This window comes from Stigmatopora argus, chromosome 4 (genome assembly GCF_051989625.1).
Source record: "Stigmatopora argus isolate UIUO_Sarg chromosome 4, RoL_Sarg_1.0, whole genome shotgun sequence".
NCBI lineage: Eukaryota > Metazoa > Chordata > Actinopteri > Syngnathiformes > Syngnathidae > Stigmatopora > Stigmatopora argus.
The window spans coordinates 16,098,783-16,118,928 of record NC_135390.1 but is presented as its reverse complement, the minus strand read 5'-3'; the positions used below and the strand labels follow the sequence as shown (position 1 = coordinate 16,118,928).

The 20,146-nt window shown below is 41.7% G+C and overlaps 1 protein-coding gene across 1 annotated transcript in view; it reads right to left on the bottom strand.

Annotated features, from left to right (window-relative positions):
• erfl3 (Ets2 repressor factor like 3) overlaps window positions 1-20,146 on the bottom strand; it is a 40,672-nt gene that overhangs the window by 8,213 nt on the left and 12,313 nt on the right. Inside the window, exon 2 of the mRNA XM_077599005.1 lies at window positions 3,919-4,153. Within this exon, the coding sequence (XP_077455131.1) occupies window positions 3,919-4,153 (235 nt within the window). The remainder of the gene's footprint in view (window positions 1-3,918; window positions 4,154-20,146) is intronic.

Here is a 20,146-nt window from a genome sequence, read left to right as displayed (position 1 = left end):
GGTACGTTATGCATCAAAGATGAAGAATTATTGCCATGTAATTACGCTTATGCGACATTAAAATTATCTTCCAAGCTTGAAATGACCACATTTAAATCAAAGCTGTCGTAATGAAACGACTCCATTTTTTTTCTAGTACTACTATTATCGCAAGGTTTTTATTTTCGACTGAGTTATCAACAAGAATTGTCAGTGGTATTGAAAACGTAAAGATACTTTCTAACCTTCATAACCATTTTTATATTCTGTGCTCTTTAAACGTTAATCAAAGAGACCAAACTTACCTGAACTTCCTTTTAAAGTACAGAGGTTAGCTTATGTTTAAGCTTGGAAACGTTTAAATCCTGCTTTATATTGCCATCAACTTTGAAGGCTACACTCTATTCAAATGCGCTTTCCACATTTTTCACTTTTTTATCATTGCCGCTGCATTTCTAGGGAACATTATTTGTCAGTGGTGGTGGTCCACCGCTCTTCAATTACATTTGGAAATGAAGCAAACACACCAAACATGCGTGCAAGCCGGAGGGTCCCGGTACAATGGCACGCTTGTGTATGTGAATGTGCACACGTGTTGGCTTGTTAATCTTTTCCAGCTGTGTGCGGCAGCCCCCTCTGACCTCTGACCACCATGTAGGCAACCCATACACGATTGCTGACCGTAAGATGGGAGGACCCATGTGATTCCTGGCGAGAGGGGGCTCCTAGTCAAGCCATTAAGTTGTGTTCTACATTATGTGATTGGAGGAAGCCATTGGAAGGTTCAGACATTTTATCAGTATACAACCCTGAGGAGTACTGGAGTTTTTCAGAATATAAGTCGCACCAGCTAAAAAATAGACAACGGAAAAGAAAAAATATATATATGTCGCATTTTGGGGAGGGGTTAGATGCGTGCTCAGGTGTAAAACAGACATGGTAGCAATAAAAATAACATTTAAAAAGTCTCGGAACACGTCAACTGGCATCCCACGATTTCCTCGTCGGCTATACTGACCTAAGCCATGTTTATTCGGACATAATTGGGTAGAAATTATCATGTGATAGGGTAAGTCATTACCTGCGGAAAAATATAGTAAATTTGAGTTTGAGTTTTTCCTTTGCTCTGTGGTGATATTTTAATATTGGAACATCTGAAAAAGCAATGTTTTTAACTGGGAAATTTCGATTTTGCAAATTCTTACGGATTATGCGAACGCAACAATCTTTGAAAAAAATCCAAACATGACTTGTAGCCCCAGCCACACTATGAAAGAAAGAGGGATTTATAGTCCGGAAAGTATGGCATTTGATGCCAACTCACGTCATTCTCATGGGAAGTGTTCTTGAATCCCCTTTTATATCTATTCTACAAATACTTCTTCCAGCTGGACTCCTCGGCAAAAACAAATGAAAGCACAAAGAGCTAACGCAAACTCCACACAAAAAGCCGAACCTCAAAACTAAGAGAAAAACTTTCTCACTCCTTTATCCACGTGCCACGCCAAGCAGCAATTAATCAAAATTAAAACCAGAAAGGGGAGAAAAGCGTAGAAATGTGCCATGTGTTTAACAGGCAGGAGGAGAATAATAACGAAGGTGTCAATAATAATGGGAAAGATGAAAAGGAACACTTCAAGCCCATTTTTGAGTAGGTGGGCATGTGTGTGAACGCTAATTGCCAGATGCTATTAGTGAACTCCAGGTTTGCTCCACATGAAGGACACAAGCTGGCCTGGCTTCTGACAGCGCGCAGCCCTGTTAACAAGCAGGCGTACGCACGCCGCTCTTTATGACTTCATTAATCTTTAGTGCCGCTAATCCCGCCGCCACATTACTATTGATGTGCATCTCGGAGGACCGATCTAGTGTCACGTCAGGTGACCACATGGCGCGTGGTTGCCCGCCCTTGTAGTTTAAAGGTGACTTTGCTGCATTTATTCGCAGCGGACCAAACGAGAATGGAGGACGACGCAAAGATAGACACTAAGACTCGCTATATTTAAGCACTTACCGCTGCTTAAGCTTCAAATCTGTCACAGTTAGAGAGGTTGGACATGCTATAAATAATCAACATGACCCTGAGTTTCCCAACTCACATTCCTTGCCTGACTTTGCATAGATCTTAATCTCAAAGGTAAATAAGCACACAATACAAAAATGGGAGGTAATTCCTTTAAACTTGATTCGATTAATGTGCGTGTGAAGCATTCTTTAAAAGGTTTAAGAGCCTCAATTTGGACATAAACTAATTGACTAGTAAGATTAATATACCTTATCTTAAAATCTTTATGTAACCTGTTTTAATGGGGGTGGTAATGAATACTAGACTTGTTGCCTTATTTTCCTCCCTTTCCAATGGAAATTCAAGCCCAAACCTCATTAGAAGGCCAGCAATGGCAAAAGTAGCACAATAATGTCACATACCTGTCAACTTATAAGTTTTTCCCATATTTTATACGTTTTTTTAATCATTTCAAATTGTGTACGCCTTATAACTTTTGCACGGGAAAAAAAAAAAAAATTTAAGTATGTTTTTTTTGTAAAACCAATCTCATTTTACCCATCTCATCTCATTTTCTGAACCGCTTTATCCTCATTAGGGTTGCAGGGGGTGCTGGAGCCTATCCCAGCTGACTCCGGGCCAGAGGCTGGGGACACCCTGAATCGGTGGCCAGCCAATCACAGGGCACAAGGACACGGAAAACCGTGCACACTCACACCCATACCTAAGGGCAATTTAGAGTGTCAAATCAGCTTAAAATGCATGGTTTTGGAATGTGGGAGGAAACTCCACACAGGTGGACCGACCTGGATTTGAACCCAGGACCCCAGAGCTCTGAGGCCGACGCAGTAACTACTCGCGCCACTTGGCCACCATTAGCAGACATTTTTTATTCAAAATGAGATTTAGAGGCAGATTTGGCAGAGCAGGACTGTAATCCAAGGCAATGGACCACAAATGTTTTCATGTTCGGGTTTGTTTTTGTCATTTTCCGCTGCGTATCAAACAATCAATCTGCCTTCAATAGCCAACAGTACTGTTTTGATATCTCACCTCACCATGCATGATACATGGAAAAACTAGAAACTGCTCAGCCAAAAGCCTCATGTGATGCTACGTCATAAAGAAACCAAATCACTCCGCTTTTGTAAGATGCTAACAGTCCAGGCGTTGTGTCTATGGTCGGAAATTTAAAAGTACAACAAAAAGGTGTTGAGGTGTGACTGGGCAAACAGTCGAGAATTTTACTTGGCACGAGGGACGCTGAACTGGTACAGGTCAATAGAGTGTGTGGAGGCACGTGGCCAGGGTTGTGTCATTGCTATTTGGATTTAAACTGACATGACTAATGGAATGTCTGGCTGAAAAAGTGCCAAAGAGTAAAAGGCTGCACTTGCATGGGGTTGAAATGAAATGCTTCCAGTCAGCTTACTGCTATGGGATGGAAAATTCGCCAAAGTCTCTCATGGAATTTTTACTGTTTGACAATAATAACTCCTCCGATAACAACAGGTGAGGTCCTAATTGCGCACCAAGTATAAACAAGTGCAAGTTTCTTTAATAGTTTTAGTGTAGAGAGTATTAGATTAATTTCCTGACCCATCATACCCTTCGCGACGGCTATTCAATGTATATTAGGACAAAAGTTGTAAAATTACTAGGTTAAAGTCCTTATATCACTTAGTTTTACGTTATGTGAATCGGAAGTTGTTCGGGGTGGGCAAAATTCAATTTTTTGCCCCTTAACGGTCTGAACCCAATGCAGCATTTGGCAGTTTGAAGTTCTCACCCACCCTTGACAGCTCTACAATTGTGCATTTTTTCCACTTGAGACTCGAAATTGAATATAGCCGGTGAAAAAATGTAAAATCGTCGACAAGGAGCAAACTGGAACGGAATTGAACTTGAAGATAAAACAAGTGTTAGCATTATACCTCAGTGCCCTGCTCAGTTTGTCGTAGTTCATTTGAGGTTTACACTTCCTGGCCCCCCAGAGCCGAGCCACCTCATCTGGGTCCTTGATGACAAACTCGCCGTAGTCCCCCTGCCACGCAATGACATCGTGGTACTCCTCTTTCCTCAGCAGTTCCAGGATGAAGTGCCACAGCTGGATCTGCCGCGATCCCGGACTCGACTCGGGCTTGTAGGCCCAGTCGGGAAAGGCGAAACCTGTGGCGAGAAAAAGGAAACGAATCGTGAATAACAAAATTATCCAGTGGTCTCGAACAACAAGAGGGGGGGATGCATTGGGGTCAAGAAGTCCAGACTTGTTTGAAGTTAGGCCTGATAAGAGTCAGCAGTTTGTAGCTGTTTCAGGTGAGTGGAGTCTACAAGAGGAAAGAGGATTAGGAGTGTCTAGCCAAGTATAGATCACACATAAGAGTGCAGCTTAGTCAAGCTCGCAGTGGAGTGGCCTCATTCATATTTCACATCCACCGTGGATGTCTGCTCACTAACCTTTCCCTCTACTTCCCCACACTGATAGCTGGCTCTCGAGAAACTTCTCTTTGGCTTTGATTATGGGGAAATCCTAGACACATCCAATTTTACAGTATGGTTCTGAATAGCTCAACAGCGTTAGATCTAATTCCACCTCTTAGATAACAGAAAATAGTCACAGATTAGTTCATTTAACCAGAATTATTCAAGAACAGCACCACATCTTTTACTCAACATTGTCTCCAAACAATGCAAATGGTCGAATTCACACTTCAACACAACTACTACGCACTCAAACTCAGAGGCGTAGTGTCTTTCCGACGTTTATATTAAAAAATGTAAACAAATACCATTAAAAAACCCAATCTTTTTTTACGCGGCTCTGATCCTCCGAAAATGAGGTGACCGAGCCTGATTTGCGATCACATGATTGCATCGGAGACGTCCCTAAACACCATCTGTTCACCTGCAGCCTTTGTCTTGGGAAGACCAACTAGGGTCTTTGTTTTGACCGCATTCCTGTGTTTTACACGAAGCCTCGCCACTGTGACTTCCTCAAAGGAAACACACTGAAACTACTATACTCAAAGTTGTGTTAGTAGCCATTGCTGGGTACTTGGCCTCATTCACCTCTTTCCTTCTAGTGCGCTCACTCTTTCCTAAAAGCATAGGAAAAAACATCCAGTCATCTCTCATTTCGATACACCTGCTGCGCAGCAGAAACAAAACACACACAGTGAGAATGTGGGCTTGGATGTTGCCTAACCACATTCATGTTAGAGCGGCACAGGAAATGAGGTTGGGAACTGTAAGGCAAACAGGTCCAAAACATCAGATTATGGATGTGAATGGATTTAGTGGGTGACAGCCTGAGGCGAGATAGATCACTCGGATAATCTGCGCCACGCTAACCTGCCCAGAACCATTTGGTGGGTTGCGTAACACAATCATGTCGGCGGCACATCTGCCAGACTGTTATGAATCTGCACACTCATTTTTCTTTTTCTGCTCTTATGTAACGGTAACAGAAGAGTGCACTTTCTAAGCTTTCTTTTGCTTATGTTATTGACAACAGGCTGCACAGGGGGTGTGATTGTGAAGCGCAACCGTGACTCACTCGCTGTTACCACCTACTCAGGATTCTATGGCACGATTCGGACCATCCAAATAACACTCGAGCAATGTGCGAGATGCCTACACATTTTCCATCTCAAAAATTCCAGACGGGATTTTAATAGCGTTGGAGAATGAGCGGCTTGTGGGAGGCCAATGATGCGGTCAACGGCCAAGCTTGTAGGTCGCAATGCGGTAACACACAAGTGGTGGAAAACAAATACAGTGGGTGCTTGGTGAACATTAAGTGATTGAAAGTTAAGAACGGGACAAATGGAAGCACTTTGCTTAAGAAAATGTGATCTGGCTCGATTTCATTTACAGTGATTGAGTGTGATTTACCACCCCAAAGTGTTTTTGGTAGTAATATTTACTGCACTCGCATAGCTCATGGTACATTTAGCACTTTCGTAATTCTGTTCTATTGAAGGGATGAAAATATGTTAAAAACTAAGGAGTCCAGTCCTGTTATTTTGGTAACTTCTAATTACAGTTTTTTTTAGGTTCCTGTTCTTGTAGGATGCTGAGCTGAAACCGATTAGTGGTGAACCACTGGACCCCTGTAAAATAGAACCTCAAATTTAGAACACCTTAAAGGGTTTATAACTGACTGGTCAGACCAAAATATAAAGGAAGAATATGTTCTAAACATGTGCATTTTGAACAGTGTGTACTTCATTGGAACCAATTTCAACTAGCATCATCAGACTGACTTTCCACTGGCGCCTATAATTTGTGTTGTTTTTTTCTAAAATACTAGACAGTATAATTGGAGAAATAGTTGAAAGTCATCAGAATCATTTGGGGAAGAAAAAAAAAACATTCCTGAGCTGGAAACTGGTTTGTGATTTGAATATTCTGGTGTCATGCAACAGTTGTGTGCTGTTTGAAAAGAATGAAATGTGACTGAAAATATAGACTACCATGTTAGCCACTAAGTGCAAACCTGCTGTCAATTGGGAAATAGAGTTTGACTGTAAAAGCCTTTGGTTCACAGTCAAGCACAATACCGCCATCATTTCATTCCTGTTCACATGTCGTGTACTACTAAGCCCAGCCTTGGGGAAGATGTTTGGTTGCCATATCAACTCATCTTTAGCAGTCATTATACAACCATTCATTCATTTCTCTTGCTACAGAAGACAGGTGAGGAAACTGCGAAGCAGGCTCCCAAGTTAATTTCAAATATAGATTCATTTAATGCTTTTTTCTTCTTACGCAACACCCCCTTAGCTTAGAACTTGGAAGAGAGGCTCACACTGAGGAAGAGAGGCATCCGCACTCCAGGAGAAGAGGGGGCAAAGGATGGGAAAGGATGATGATCATGGGGGGATAAAGCAATCTGACCTGGATGACAACAGACTAGCAGACGAGCTATGATCTCATCACTCCCTTAATCCCCCTCACTCTCTCCTTTTTCTTCCCTCCAACCTCCCCCTCAGTCCTCTCCCACCCGGACCATTGTCTCGCTCTCTTCCCGCTCGTTTGGCCTCATGTCCCTCCCCCTGTTGCCTGTCCCACTACTTTTCTTTTCTCTATACTCCGCCCGTGGTGCCACTCGCCCCATCTCGTCTTCCCTTTCACGAGACGTCACCCCCCTAACCCCCCTTTCGCATCACTTTCTACCACCTGCCCCTCACGATGCTATTGCACTCTCTCTAATGTCCCATGGCAGAGATTAGACGCACCCCTTTCGTCAGGGCTCCACAGAAACCTCTACATTATTGATGCAGATTGTGGGTGTATACCGTAATGGCTATCTGGTATCACCCTCTGGGAATGATGCGAGAGGAAAGGAGCCTGAAAGAGGGAAAGTAGAGGTCAAAAGAGAAGATGGTAGAGGTTAGGTCACCATTTCTCGCCTCATTTTCCTCTACACTCATATGCGCAGATTTGTTTGAAAAAAATAAAAACTAATCTGACAGGTTTTTTTGATGATCTAGTGAAGAGAAGGCCAAGAAAGAGACTCCAAACACCATTTTTTTGCCACGGTCACCACCACTCCAAAGTCAAAAAGATCACTAAACACTCGATGTCTCACATTACATGCGGACATTCGAATCTGCCTGCTTGTTTTTGTTGCTGTTTTTGTCTGATACAATCTATAATCCAAAACTGGCCCCCTCATAAAACCAATACACACTGTACAGGCAATGTTTCAATTAACATTATTAACTGTTGAAAGAGTGTAAATATAGGAATTAAAAAAACACGCTTTTCTACAGCCGAGGTAAAATTAAGCAAATCAAGATAACAAAACAATCGACCTAAACTTCAATAAGCAACAGCAATCACCATGTCAAGGGTAGAATTTTATGAAATCATTTTGTCATCAGACTAGAAAATGTCTCTAAAATCCGAGATGAAAAATGGAAATTCACCTAAGCAACCATTTAATAGTGATTTTGGCCCGTTCCAGGTGAGACATCCTTTAAAAACACAATAAGTAGATTTTGTCTAAATAATACAAAACCTAAATTTAACAAAAGACTTTGTTATGTGTGGGCAAAGCACAACGCACTAGAGTTGGCAAAACAGAAAATGCTGAAACTCCAAAAATGCCACTCTAAAGGGTCACTGGTTGACCAGTCAGTGTGTCTAAAACAAGTAACTACACAAAAAAAGCCTCATGAAACAATGCTTCAAAAACTCATACCAAGTATAGGATTAGGACATCACTAATTATTACTAGCTAGAATGCAATATCTTGGTTAACGTGACGAATGCTCAACTCTATCAATAACTGTAAAAAAGAATAATCAAATTAAGAAAAAACAAACTTTTCTTAGAAACAAAGAGGCTCAATTTTAGAGCAAAGTTGAGATCCAATATTAGTCAGCATCAGGTTTATGTATTTTTACCTAAAAATACCCACTGGTTGCATCTTGGTGTGCTTTGTGAGCACTTTGAATAGCCTTGTGACAGAATGGTGTTATATACATAAAACCTCTTTGCAAGTAGCTCAAAGAAAAAAAGGGGAAAAGGGCTGCCCGGAACACAGATTCAGAAGTGAACTACCAAGTCTGTGTGGGCCAAAATGCTTTCGGGAAGAAGGAGGGGAAGAAAGCGACTGGCAGAAAGTCCGCGTGAGAAAGGACGTGAGATTCTCTGCGGCAAATCAACTGACAGGCCTATGACAAAATAACAGCAAAGTTTCTGTTTAACTATCACGGATGAAGAAGCATGAGGTCACTGCGGGTTCAGGGAGTCGGTAAAAGCATTAAAAGGCGAGCCAGACAGTAGTAGTCTATTCTAATACGAGTCAACACATTCTGATGAGCAAAAAAAAGGGCCCGAAGCTTCCAGCTGGGTCGAGTCGAGGAAACGGGAGAGGGAAGAGACGACGAGACGATCAAAAGGACGAAGTGAGGGAAGCGTTCGCCGTGTTGAGATAATCAGAGCTCTTACGTATGAATCCTAAAGTGGCTGGACCAGCGAATGCATTAAAAATACATCAAGCTGGTACGACAAGGAGAAAGACAACGGCGTGTTACGGAAATAGAGAAGGACAAAATGCAGCCATACAGATTAAGGAAGGTATAATAGGGATTAATCATTAGGTTCGTCGTTTTCATCTGGAAAGATCAGCAGGAAAAAGCATTTTCTTCTATTAAAAAGTTATTCAAGTCAAATTAATTAACTCCGATAAACTTGACTTTAAATCATGGAATGATGTAATGTGTCATGAATCAGGGTTCTGACACATTTGACCAAGTGACTTTTTATTTATCACCATTCAGAACAAATTGAAATGGCACTTCCAAGGAAAATTTCGCACACACACACACACACAAAAAATATTTAAAAATACTTTTTTTTCTACGCGGATCTTTGATATTCTGGGAAACTTGTTGTCTTGAAATGATATACAGTATATACGCTGTCTTTCATTTTAAATAATTCAGGAACAGGAGAGTGGTTAGGGTTAAACACATCATGCAGTAACAACAGAAGCTGAGAAGGCTGCTCAGCCATTCCTAGAGGTTGTCTATAGGCTTTTATAGGCCGCCATATAGCCACAGAAGAGAGTGTCTCAGAGAGAAGCGAGGTCTTTGTGGCCTTGGAAGGGCCGAGAATAGCCACATGCACACACACACACACATACACACAGTGGTGTTATTGTTCAAAGGAGGATGAGCAGGAGGGAGAACAGAGCAAGGATGGACAGAAGCGAGGGAAAGAAGAAGGAAAGATTTAAGAGGGTGCGATGTAAGATGTGGTCGTTCGCTGGACAGTGACACTTGCAGCCAACCAGAATTAAAGGGCAGAGAAAAATTAGCCAAAAAAAGGATCGTGTCTTCCCGAACATAAAGCCCTTGTGTCCGAATCGGAATGACAGTTCAAATAGCCATTAGTTGAGCTTGTTTAAAATTGTGCCAAGTTCACTTTGAAAGCAAAAAAACCTAAAGCGCAGTGCACATATGCCAACACTCACGCCAAATTTGGACTTGCTTCCTCACTGCTGATCATAAATCAACTAAAAGACTCTTAGATCTCCCTACATGATGATCGTGAAGAATTATCCTGAAGCGTTGGGCGAGTATTTCAATATATTTTGTGTTGTTCTGCTAAAAAGGTGGGGTACACATATACTGATAACTTGGCCTAAATTTTACATTTTCCTTCCGTAACAATCGAGAACAAGGTAGAATTATCTGGGGGCGCTAGAAGATTATCTTGTGTGTTAGCGTTAGTATCTGGTTAGAAATTAGTCAGCGTAATGCCTGAACCAAACTAAAGTTATTTCTGAAGATCGCGGTGTCAGTTTATACGACATTGTTTGGTGACAGGGGAACTTCGTATCATAATAGTGACAGTGTCCGATCTGCTCAGCTTCTCTACGAACGGGAAGACAAAAAATGGCATTCAGGGTTTATTTTGTCATGTGAGGTGGAGGAACACATCTAGGTGTCACACAAAAAAAGCCACAAATGCTAATTTTATTCAAGAAAAATCCTAAAGATCACAAATCCTTCCATATACTGTGTCTTTATGCACGCTGTGTATTCCAAGTATGGGCCTAATCAGTGACAATCCCGGTAAAAATCTGTGAATATTTAAGCACCTGTTTTGAAGCATGAACTCACTGGCAGGAGACTCATGGTTGAGGACACACTGGTCTGGCACCTCCTGGGAAGACTAAACACAACGACGCAACCGGCAACATGTAGGCACACACGCAAGGCGCGCACACATCAAGCGTTCGGTCTGATGGGAGCTCGACGAGATACACACACACACCCGTGCAGCCATGGGCCAGCTTTTTCACACGGGAACAGCAGGGCTAAAAAGAGCACAAGCAAAAAGAGACGCAAAAACATGGCGAGCTAACACACGCCAAGGCCCGGCGGCGTTGCACCTGAGGCGGCACTCAGGTGTGCAGGACTACTACTTTTTTTAGGTGCATAATCACACTCATAAACAAGCCTGTTGGGAGTGTGTGTTTGTGTGCCAATGGGTTCCCCCGAGTGTGTTAAAAAGGCCAGAACAATATTGTCTCACTAGCAGTAGAGCCTTCTCTTGGTCTCCAGAGTTGGAGTATTTGAGTCCCATTTTAGTTATTTAATATTAATTTGAAACAATGATTGACCTGATTTGATTATTAATGGATAGTCAAACTGATTCCGCTGAGTGGGTCCTTGTTACGATCGACGTCGTGGCGCGATCGGAGGGATTTGGACCCAGTAGCGGGGAAGCAGGAGGGGACGAGGCGAACTGTGCTCATGATAATAACTTTAATAACTCAGGAAGCCTTACAAAATAACAAGGACTTGTACATCCAAAACGAAACAAAACCGGAGCATGGAGAACAGTACCTTTGCAGCGATGTATGCAGTATCACGCAGTACGATCCGACAATGAATACCAATTCAGTCGTGTTTAAATACACACATCACTCGCAGCTGCTCGAACCCAACGGCAAGGCAGGAGGGACAAACGAGCTGCTCCTGACAGTCCTGGTCTTTGTTCCGACTGATCCAGAGAGTTTAACCAATGAGGTGTCTTCTAAAAAAAGTAGCATCTCTGACTTCAAGCAACTGATTACACTCGCAAAAGGTTTGAATGAAAACCTGCACCCATTGCGGCCCTTTAAGGACCAGTTTGACACCCCTGCTTTACACAAATTTTTAAAGATGTGCTTTTTTTTAGTGATGGGCTCATAATTTCTTCAAAGTAACCTTTAGGGGAAAGCTGTTAAGGCCTAACAGGAGCACGTTACAAGCCACAGGCGCCTGTATTCTCCCCCCTTCAGTCGCTCTACCGGGCTGGCAGGCGGCTGTTAATGCACTTCTCTAGCCAGCAGCTCGAGAGCAGCCAGTTGACACTTCACCTCTGGTTCAACAACACGCTGCCTACACTCGCCGCCGTTGCTGCGCTCACATTTGACTGAGAGCTCTGTGCGGAGGAGCATGTAAGGACGCCACTGAGCACCCCACAGTAACATTTGAGGCTTTGATTAATTTGGCCTCATCACGCGTGGTGTTAAGAAAATTGATCATTGGAATAGCTGTTGTTTTCATGCCTGACAAGCAACAAAAATAAAACGATAACTCATGAATTGTAACATCTGAGTCAAGTTACTGCAACAGGCATGTCATAAAATTAACTGGTCGAAACATCTTTACATTGAAAATGTCACCTATGAACTGATTGTAGAGCTAAATCATTAGAAGATCTGGATTTTTTTCCCCCCGATGCCGTTCAATCACTGTGACATTACCATCAAAGGTGACTTTGGCATGCAGATGTAAATTAGATGAGGCTTGAGTTAGGTGAGGAAGGCTAACAACATGTTCTGTCTAAAAAAAGGGTGTCACTTTCAGGAAGGCTATAGGCTTCCTGGAATGTCCCACTCTAGCGTGATGGGAAGTCAGCCCCTTCTTTTCCATCACATTGACAGCTCAGTTTCCTGCCTGCTGATGATTGCTGTTGCATTCAGTCAAAAGGAATAGTATTGGCATCTCTTTTGCACACAGATCATCTTAAATTGGAAGTATGGTGAAGAAGCGCAAAACCTTGAAAAGTATTTAAGAAAGACTATAATGAGGGTCCTTCTATTTTTTAACAGCTCCCACGTACAATCTCCATTCGAATTGCTTAATGGCAGCCTTGTTGCCAGCCTGTCGCTCGCTCGGTGCAGACTTGTTTGCTTTGAGCAGCGTCAAGGAGGGTGAACTAACACACACACAAAGCGTGTAGCACTGAACTCCGTCGCCTGACGACTACCTGTTGCTGTCCCCGCTCACTCCTGCCTGCCTCAGCTCACATTGTGTAATCCGACTCTCTTCAAGAGTCCGCAAGGACTAATGATCTTTATCATTTATTTTGTTTTGTTGTTCAATGTCTTTCTTCAGCAAAGGAGAGGTTTATTTTAGGGCCTGAGGTGTCCGGTTGCTAGGAGACCAGAGTGTGCTAGTCGAGTGCGAAGCAGGGGCGGGCAAACCAGGCATCGTCAAGACCAAATTTTAAATGCATTGGCGCTATGAGTCAGTACTGACGCACGCATGAAGGGATTCAAATCGATTTGTTTGTAAGCGTTGCTAGCCGCCGACTTGATTTTCCTGTTGTTAATTGAATTAAGTCTGAACTCAATGTCACTCAAGTTTTTACGAGTTCTGCGAGAGTGACGACCTATTTTCTCATTGAGGCCGACTGAGTAATTAAAAGACAGCAAATGTTCAAAGCTTGTTATTATTTCACAGTTAACAAGGAAAATAAAATGGATCGTGAACCACACAAGGAAACGCATCAATGTTAGGTCATTTAATGAAGCCTTATGAAGGCCTTATCTACAATTAAGGCAGCACTAGACACCATACTTTAAAAATGTATGAAATTATCTGATATAATAAACCCTAGATGGATAGTGAACAATGAAATCCTTACGTCATTATCATTTCAAAAGAAATGTTCAGCTTTGATTTTGGAGAAAAAAAATACATGTGGTGATTAGAATTTAAGTTACATAATTCAGAGTTGATCACATATGACAAGCATATGGTAAGTAGCAACGGGCTACCAGTAGAGGCTAACGCAACAATCTACAGCTTCACTAACTGTAACAGCAGAAACAGATGGACCCAAACACGACATAGCATAGCATAAGAGGATTCAGAATTGACAAATTATATTTAAAATATGTTCATAGAAAGCACCTGCCAACCAGTCTCTTATTTATTGAGCGAAGGTTCAGCAATAGCCAGCAAACTAATAGAATGAACAATGTTTATAATGTGAAACAGAAGAATCAGAAATGTGCCGATGCTTTGAGTTTGGTTCCTGGGGCGGAATTCTTCTTAACGCCTTAATTCATAACTTGAAAAACTTGTTTGATTAGGAAAAACAAGGTAGTGTATTGTTGGAGTCTTACATAAACATAAAGATATGAACTCATTCACTATCAATCACTTTGTTCACAGGTGTATATGCTGTGGCAGTCAAAGTGGATTAGACACCTACTGCTATCAATGGCAGACAGAGTTGAATAAGTCTTTTTACGTCACTTAATTTATCTTGAGTATACGCCGCAAAAGTCCAATTATTCCATCTCTGTCAGATGTGAATTATACATGCTTTTGATTTTTGTTTGCTTCTTGTTATGAGCTGTTGTGTGCAGAATAGTTGGCTGGCCCACGGGAACAGTGTTTTTCTCCCTGCTGCGGTGTTCCCGGCGACGGCTCTCGCACTCGAAAGGTATTCAAGGGTGAAAAAAGCAGTTGCCCAGAGTGTTTTCTTTAAAAAAACAATTTAAAAAACACCCAAAACAAGTTTCTACACAACAAGTGGAAGGGACACTTGTTGATCTAATTGGGATGCTCACGGCCATCATCAAGGGAGACAGATGTAGCAAAATAAAAGACGGGTGAGAAGGATTTGCACTCAAACGGGCCCTTGAGTCCTGAGAAATCAGGGGACACACACCACCTGCCAACAAGCACTGTTGTCCTTAACACCATCCCACTGCTGCGGGTACGAGGTAGCTGTAACAAGCATGTAGCATCAAAGATTCAAAAGGGAGCACAGTTACAAGATTTATTTGTCTAAAATCATGAAAAGGTTATGTCTCCTTCAAATATGTGCATATCATGAAATTGTTTTGAATTTCAGAAGTAGATTCGATCAAGCACAATTGGCCAGAATCCAATCACTGTTCTAAATCAATGACTATACAGGTGCTAACATTATTTTATACAGTAATCCCTCGATTATCGCATCTTCACTTATCGCGAAATCACTACTTAGCTTTTTTTTTTCCGCTGTTAATTTAAAAAAACTTTTTTTTTAAAGTTCATAAAAATGTGAAAATCCGCAATGAAACTCGTAAGCGGAAGCCACTCTTGCTACTAGGACTCACCACTGAAGGGGAAAAAAGGTTACAATAGATGTGACCCTACTTCGCAATTTTTCAATTATCGCGGCCATGTCTGGTCAACATTAACCGCGATATTCGAGGGATTACTGTATAGTATAAAACATCCCAATAAAAGACTGGAAAGCGAGCGCTGACGAGGACGAAAAGTTCAAAATCAAAGACGTTTTTCACACGGCCAGGGGAACAATACGTAATAAATGCTCAGTGACGGCTAGGATTTGTGCTCCCTGACGTTTCCTGTGCGTCAGCAGCGTGTGTCAACAGTACCAAAAATACATACAGGCTATTTCACCAAGTCACATCAACCTGTTCCTTCCTCTGTTTCTGGTGCCTCTGTCCATCAGTCTTGTTTGTGCTGCCTTGCCCTGTGCACTTTCCTGCTATTCTTTTATTGTAGCTAATTTTAGAGGATGGTGAAAGCCTCTGGCCACATCTGTCGGAAAAGGTGTGTGTGTGTGTGTGTGTGTGTTGTATGTGTATGCATGTGCTGTGGGCAGGCGTTGAAAGAAGAGAAGTGGGAAGAGGTCATACACGATTAGGGGGTTTAACGCGGCAGTATGTTAGTTTGTGTAAAGAGACAGGATGTGCCCATAGATATTGGGAACAAGCAACGTTTCATCTAGGTCACATGTGTCAAAGTGGAGGCCCGGGGTCCAAATCTGGCCCGCCGCATCATTTTGTGTGGCCCGGGAAAGTAAATCATGAGTGCCGAATTTCTGTTATAGATCAAATTAAAATGAAGAGTATAGATGTGTATTAAATTTCCTGATTTTCCCCCTTTTAAATCAATAATTGTAATTTTTTAATCATTTTTTTCTGTGTTTTTAGTTCAAAAATCATTTTGTAAAATCTAAAAATATTTAAAAAAGGTAAAATAAACATTGTTTTGTCTATAAAAAACGTAATATTCAGGGATTTTAATCCAGTTCTTTTAATCCATTTATTAAAAAAATTCTAAATATTAAATCTAAAATGGTCCGGCCCACATGAAATCGAGTTGACGTTAACGCGGCCTGCGAACCAACCCGAGTCTGACACCCCTGATCTAGGTTGATAAGATGACAGACAGCAACAGGTATTTCAGTGAAAAAGGAATGTTTTACCCAAAGGTTGGTAAATAAGTGAATATGCAAGTAGAAAATACGCAGACAGAATGAAGAATTGTCAAGTGCTCCTTGAAAAATCTGTAAATAGCAGGTTTCAATCTCTTCGATAAGACTGATTGATCATTTTAGTTGCAAAAATTGGGCTGGGAAATAAGATTCCTTTGAAGCTTGGATATTTTTTTAAGGTTTGTGAGTGATCCGGAGAGATTTCTGCTTCAGGGGACATGTTTTTTGAGATGGCTGATGGAAGGTAATCTTTATATGATTGGTGCCTTATGTTGATATTGTCACAGCACACACAATTTGATGATAAGTGTATGATTACAGCTACAAAGTTGCCATTTTGTGGTGGCTTATCATACATGAGAAATGGTGGTAAGTTGACGCGTATACAAATACAGGCTTGCAAGTGCACACTGCGCAACAGCGGGTGGCGGGTACGCCACAAAGGGCAGAGCACAGGGTGTTTATGCGCCTGTGCTGATCTCGTTGTAAACACGTGGTGTCACCGCCTGTCACCACTTTCCCTTCTTGTGCCAGCATTTCCAGCACCCGGCGCTGTTTCGTTCACCCTGCTCGACCGGCTTGTTAATCAGCTTTAGGGGACACGCTTAAGTAGTGTTGATCAGCCTTATGCAACACTCACCTCACACAGACATCACAGACATCGCTGCCAGCCATCCAATCCAGCCTGCCAACCAGCGCACTTGCTTGTGCTTTTGTGTGTGTATGTGTTAGAAATGTTGTCCTTCTCAGTGTGCCCTGCGATGGACTGCCAAGCAATTGGGGGTGTCCCTCATCTGCTGCCCATAGTTGGCTGGGATAGGCTCCAGCACCCCCACGACCCTTGTGAGGATAAGCGGTACGGAAAATGAATGAATGTGTTAGAAACCTTTGGAAAAAAAAAACAGTCATGAATGAACACATCGGTATTTGTAGCCAATATGGAAGCTTGTGAGTATTGTTGGCAAACCATGGCTGTCACCGCATCCAACAAGTTTGCCATCCAATGAGGTGGTTAGATTTCATTCAGGTATTTTGGTTTGGTAATGTGCAGTGAGTTTTTTCATGTTGAACGGTTCGAACCGTTTGCGACTAATGATTCCAAGCTACTACGTTGAAGAGGGTGCTGTGAGAGATGATGTATGCCTGCAGCAGGAAATTACCCAAATGACATTTAATTGGTCATAAAATAATAGTTCATATACCACAAAGTATCCTTATTCATCCATCTGGGCTAATGAAATGAAGTGACAGATGGAAAAGGTAATTCTTTTTTTTACATGTTGCACAGAACACTAATTGACTATATTTATTTTTCTTGCCTGTGTTTATTTTTCTAAATGTGCCTTAGATGAATAAATCTTCGGAAAGAATTCAAAATCACTAAATTTTTCAAATCTAAGGCTGTAAATCACCAATTTCGTGACAATGATATCATACATTAAATTTAAAGAATAATTAAATGTCATCGTTGAAACCCCTGAAGATAAAGACATTTTAATTGAATTAAAATCCCTTCTACAGTTACAACCATTTATCTGCCCCTTGTTAAATAGACGGCAGCAGGTCAACTCTACACTGACTCATGGGTAGAGATTAAAATTGTCGAATGAAGGAAAATAAAGCTTGATGTTATGTAAGAGACTGACAAAGTGAGAGCAGAGCGAAAGGGAGAAAGAGAGTGAAAGGCTGATGGTGATGTAACCGTAGAGCAAAATACAGCAAAAGGAGGGAAAGGGGCATAAGGACCTCCAAAAGCATCCCCTGTATCAAAGCGTACCTCTTTCAGACTTAACTGACCTCCATTTTGCTTAATGTTGATTTTTAAGTTCTATTAACCTCTGTCTGTGTTTATTGATTTTTGTATTTTTCCATTGAAACTTCAAGTGAAATTGGTTGACTTTAAATTTTAAGGACTTGATGTCATTTCGCGGGCTGCGTGACTTCGATTGACACTTGTTAGCGCGAATGATTCTGTCTCTGTGTGTGCCATACAACTGGCTAGAAACCAGTTTAGGGTGTAGTCCGACTTTACCCGAAGTGACCTGAGATAGGCTCCGGCACCCCATGACCCTGACAAGGATAAGCAGCTTGAGGAAGTTGTGAATTGCAACAAATTGTCTGGGTCAGATCAACACAAAAGTGTGAATCTCCAGTCCAACTGACTCCTGACCACAAATAGGTGATCCCATTCTTAATGCTGTGCCAAAATTTTACAGACACCCAAACCCATTCACTACTACTTTTCTGATATTATTTCTAGAAAATCCTGCTGTGTGGATGCAATATGGGTTGCACTTAACAACAACAACAAAACTGAAAGTCTGAGAAGAAAGGTGATAAAGCAGTAAGTGAACAAAAGAAAGGAAGTTGACGGAAATGAAAGATTGATTGACAACGTGAAGGGAGATAGCAAGATGAACTTTCTACCCTCTTGTCAGTGGCAGCATGCTATTATGTAAGAGTCCACACACTCTGGCGCACACAATTACCTCCGCATGGAATAACAACCAACATATATACCTCACTTTGTGTGTTTAATGTGCATACACACTGTAATGAATGAATTCAAGCTAGTTTCTCTAGTGGTCAACATTAGTCAGATTGCATTTAATTATCTAGGTCATTTAAACGGATCTCGTCAAATGATGACATACTGGAATGAAAACAATCCTAAATGTTTATGCTTATGTTCCAGCATCATGAAAACCAAACAGGTTACTCTGTGTCAATGGCTTTCAAGCTATGGGAAATGAATGGCATCCAATCCTTGTTAATGCGGTTACAGCGAACCGCGTTAAACTGTACAAATAATCTTGCACAATGAAACTTGTTGTCGTTAAGTGTTCATCTGTCGGTCTGGTCAAGCTTTAAAAGGCCATGAGTAGGCAGCATGCTACTTCTAGTGTTATAAACTACATGGACAAAAGCAGCACGAGTCTTTTTGTTATTTCCAAGGCTTTGTTTACAGACATACTGCAAACACGCCACATTCCAGCCATTCCAGAAGATCAAGCATCGATCTGCATTTGCCATTTATACAGATCGCAGCTCTGATTGGACATTGGTGCGAAACTGTCTTACACAGAAATAAGCAAAACAGTGCTATATGGTTGGGAATTAAAATGGCACTACAGATTGAAATCCTTCACGTCTTGGCACAAGTGGTAGACCTGGTCATTCTCAACCAACGAACCCGAAGAAGAATGGGTCCTTAGAACCTGTCGCATCCTGGGCCAGACGAAAAGCGAAGAGCGTTGCGGTGGGGGACCCGCGAATAAATCAATACAAGCCTGCGAGACCCTGACGTGACTCACTCAAATGTACACAAGAGCTCTTTCACTTGCAATCTCTCTATTTACCCCATTTCTGAAAGAGACCGATGTACTGCACTTAGGACTCGTTTCCATGGTGACGTGTACACAAGCGCAGCATCATTATTGATATGAAATGTGTTGAACAATTCATCACTCCCACTGGGTAGTCATCAAATCATTAAGGTTTTTTCTTGAAATTGCGTGTTTTGTGACGAACAGTGCTGTCGTGCATTGCCGTGATTGCTCCTTTTCATTAATGAGCGGCACTCTTAGCAACCCAAGATCTTACTAATCAATTAGTCGGAAACACATGAACACCATCCTCAAAAATGTCTGATCACACTGTATTCATTTCCTCATCAATCGTCACCATTAAACCCAATTGTCTCCATTGAAGCAAATTTTACTGGAAAAGACATTTTTCACCTTTGTATTCCGCGTTAGTGTGACTCAATCACCAACTGGAGGAGGAATTGACCTGCCTGAAACTTTCTTGCCCTAGTATGTTACAGCTTTGACATGTTTTATAGTTGAACCGATATTTTGGTCATTGAATAGTCAGGTGAAACGTTATCAAAAATGTTCAGTTTGATCTGAAACACTATCCCACAGCTGTTTTAAACTTCATTAGACACTGCTGCTAATAAACTTCCATAACGTATGTATTTGAAAAAGGCAAATACATGTGGGTACTCTGTCATAGCGCTGATACGATTGTTTGGTCGCAACAAAGTGTGAAAGTTTGCCTTTGCTCACAACTCCTGCTCCCCTCCTTGATACGAGCCTAACAATTTTCTTCTCTCATCCCACC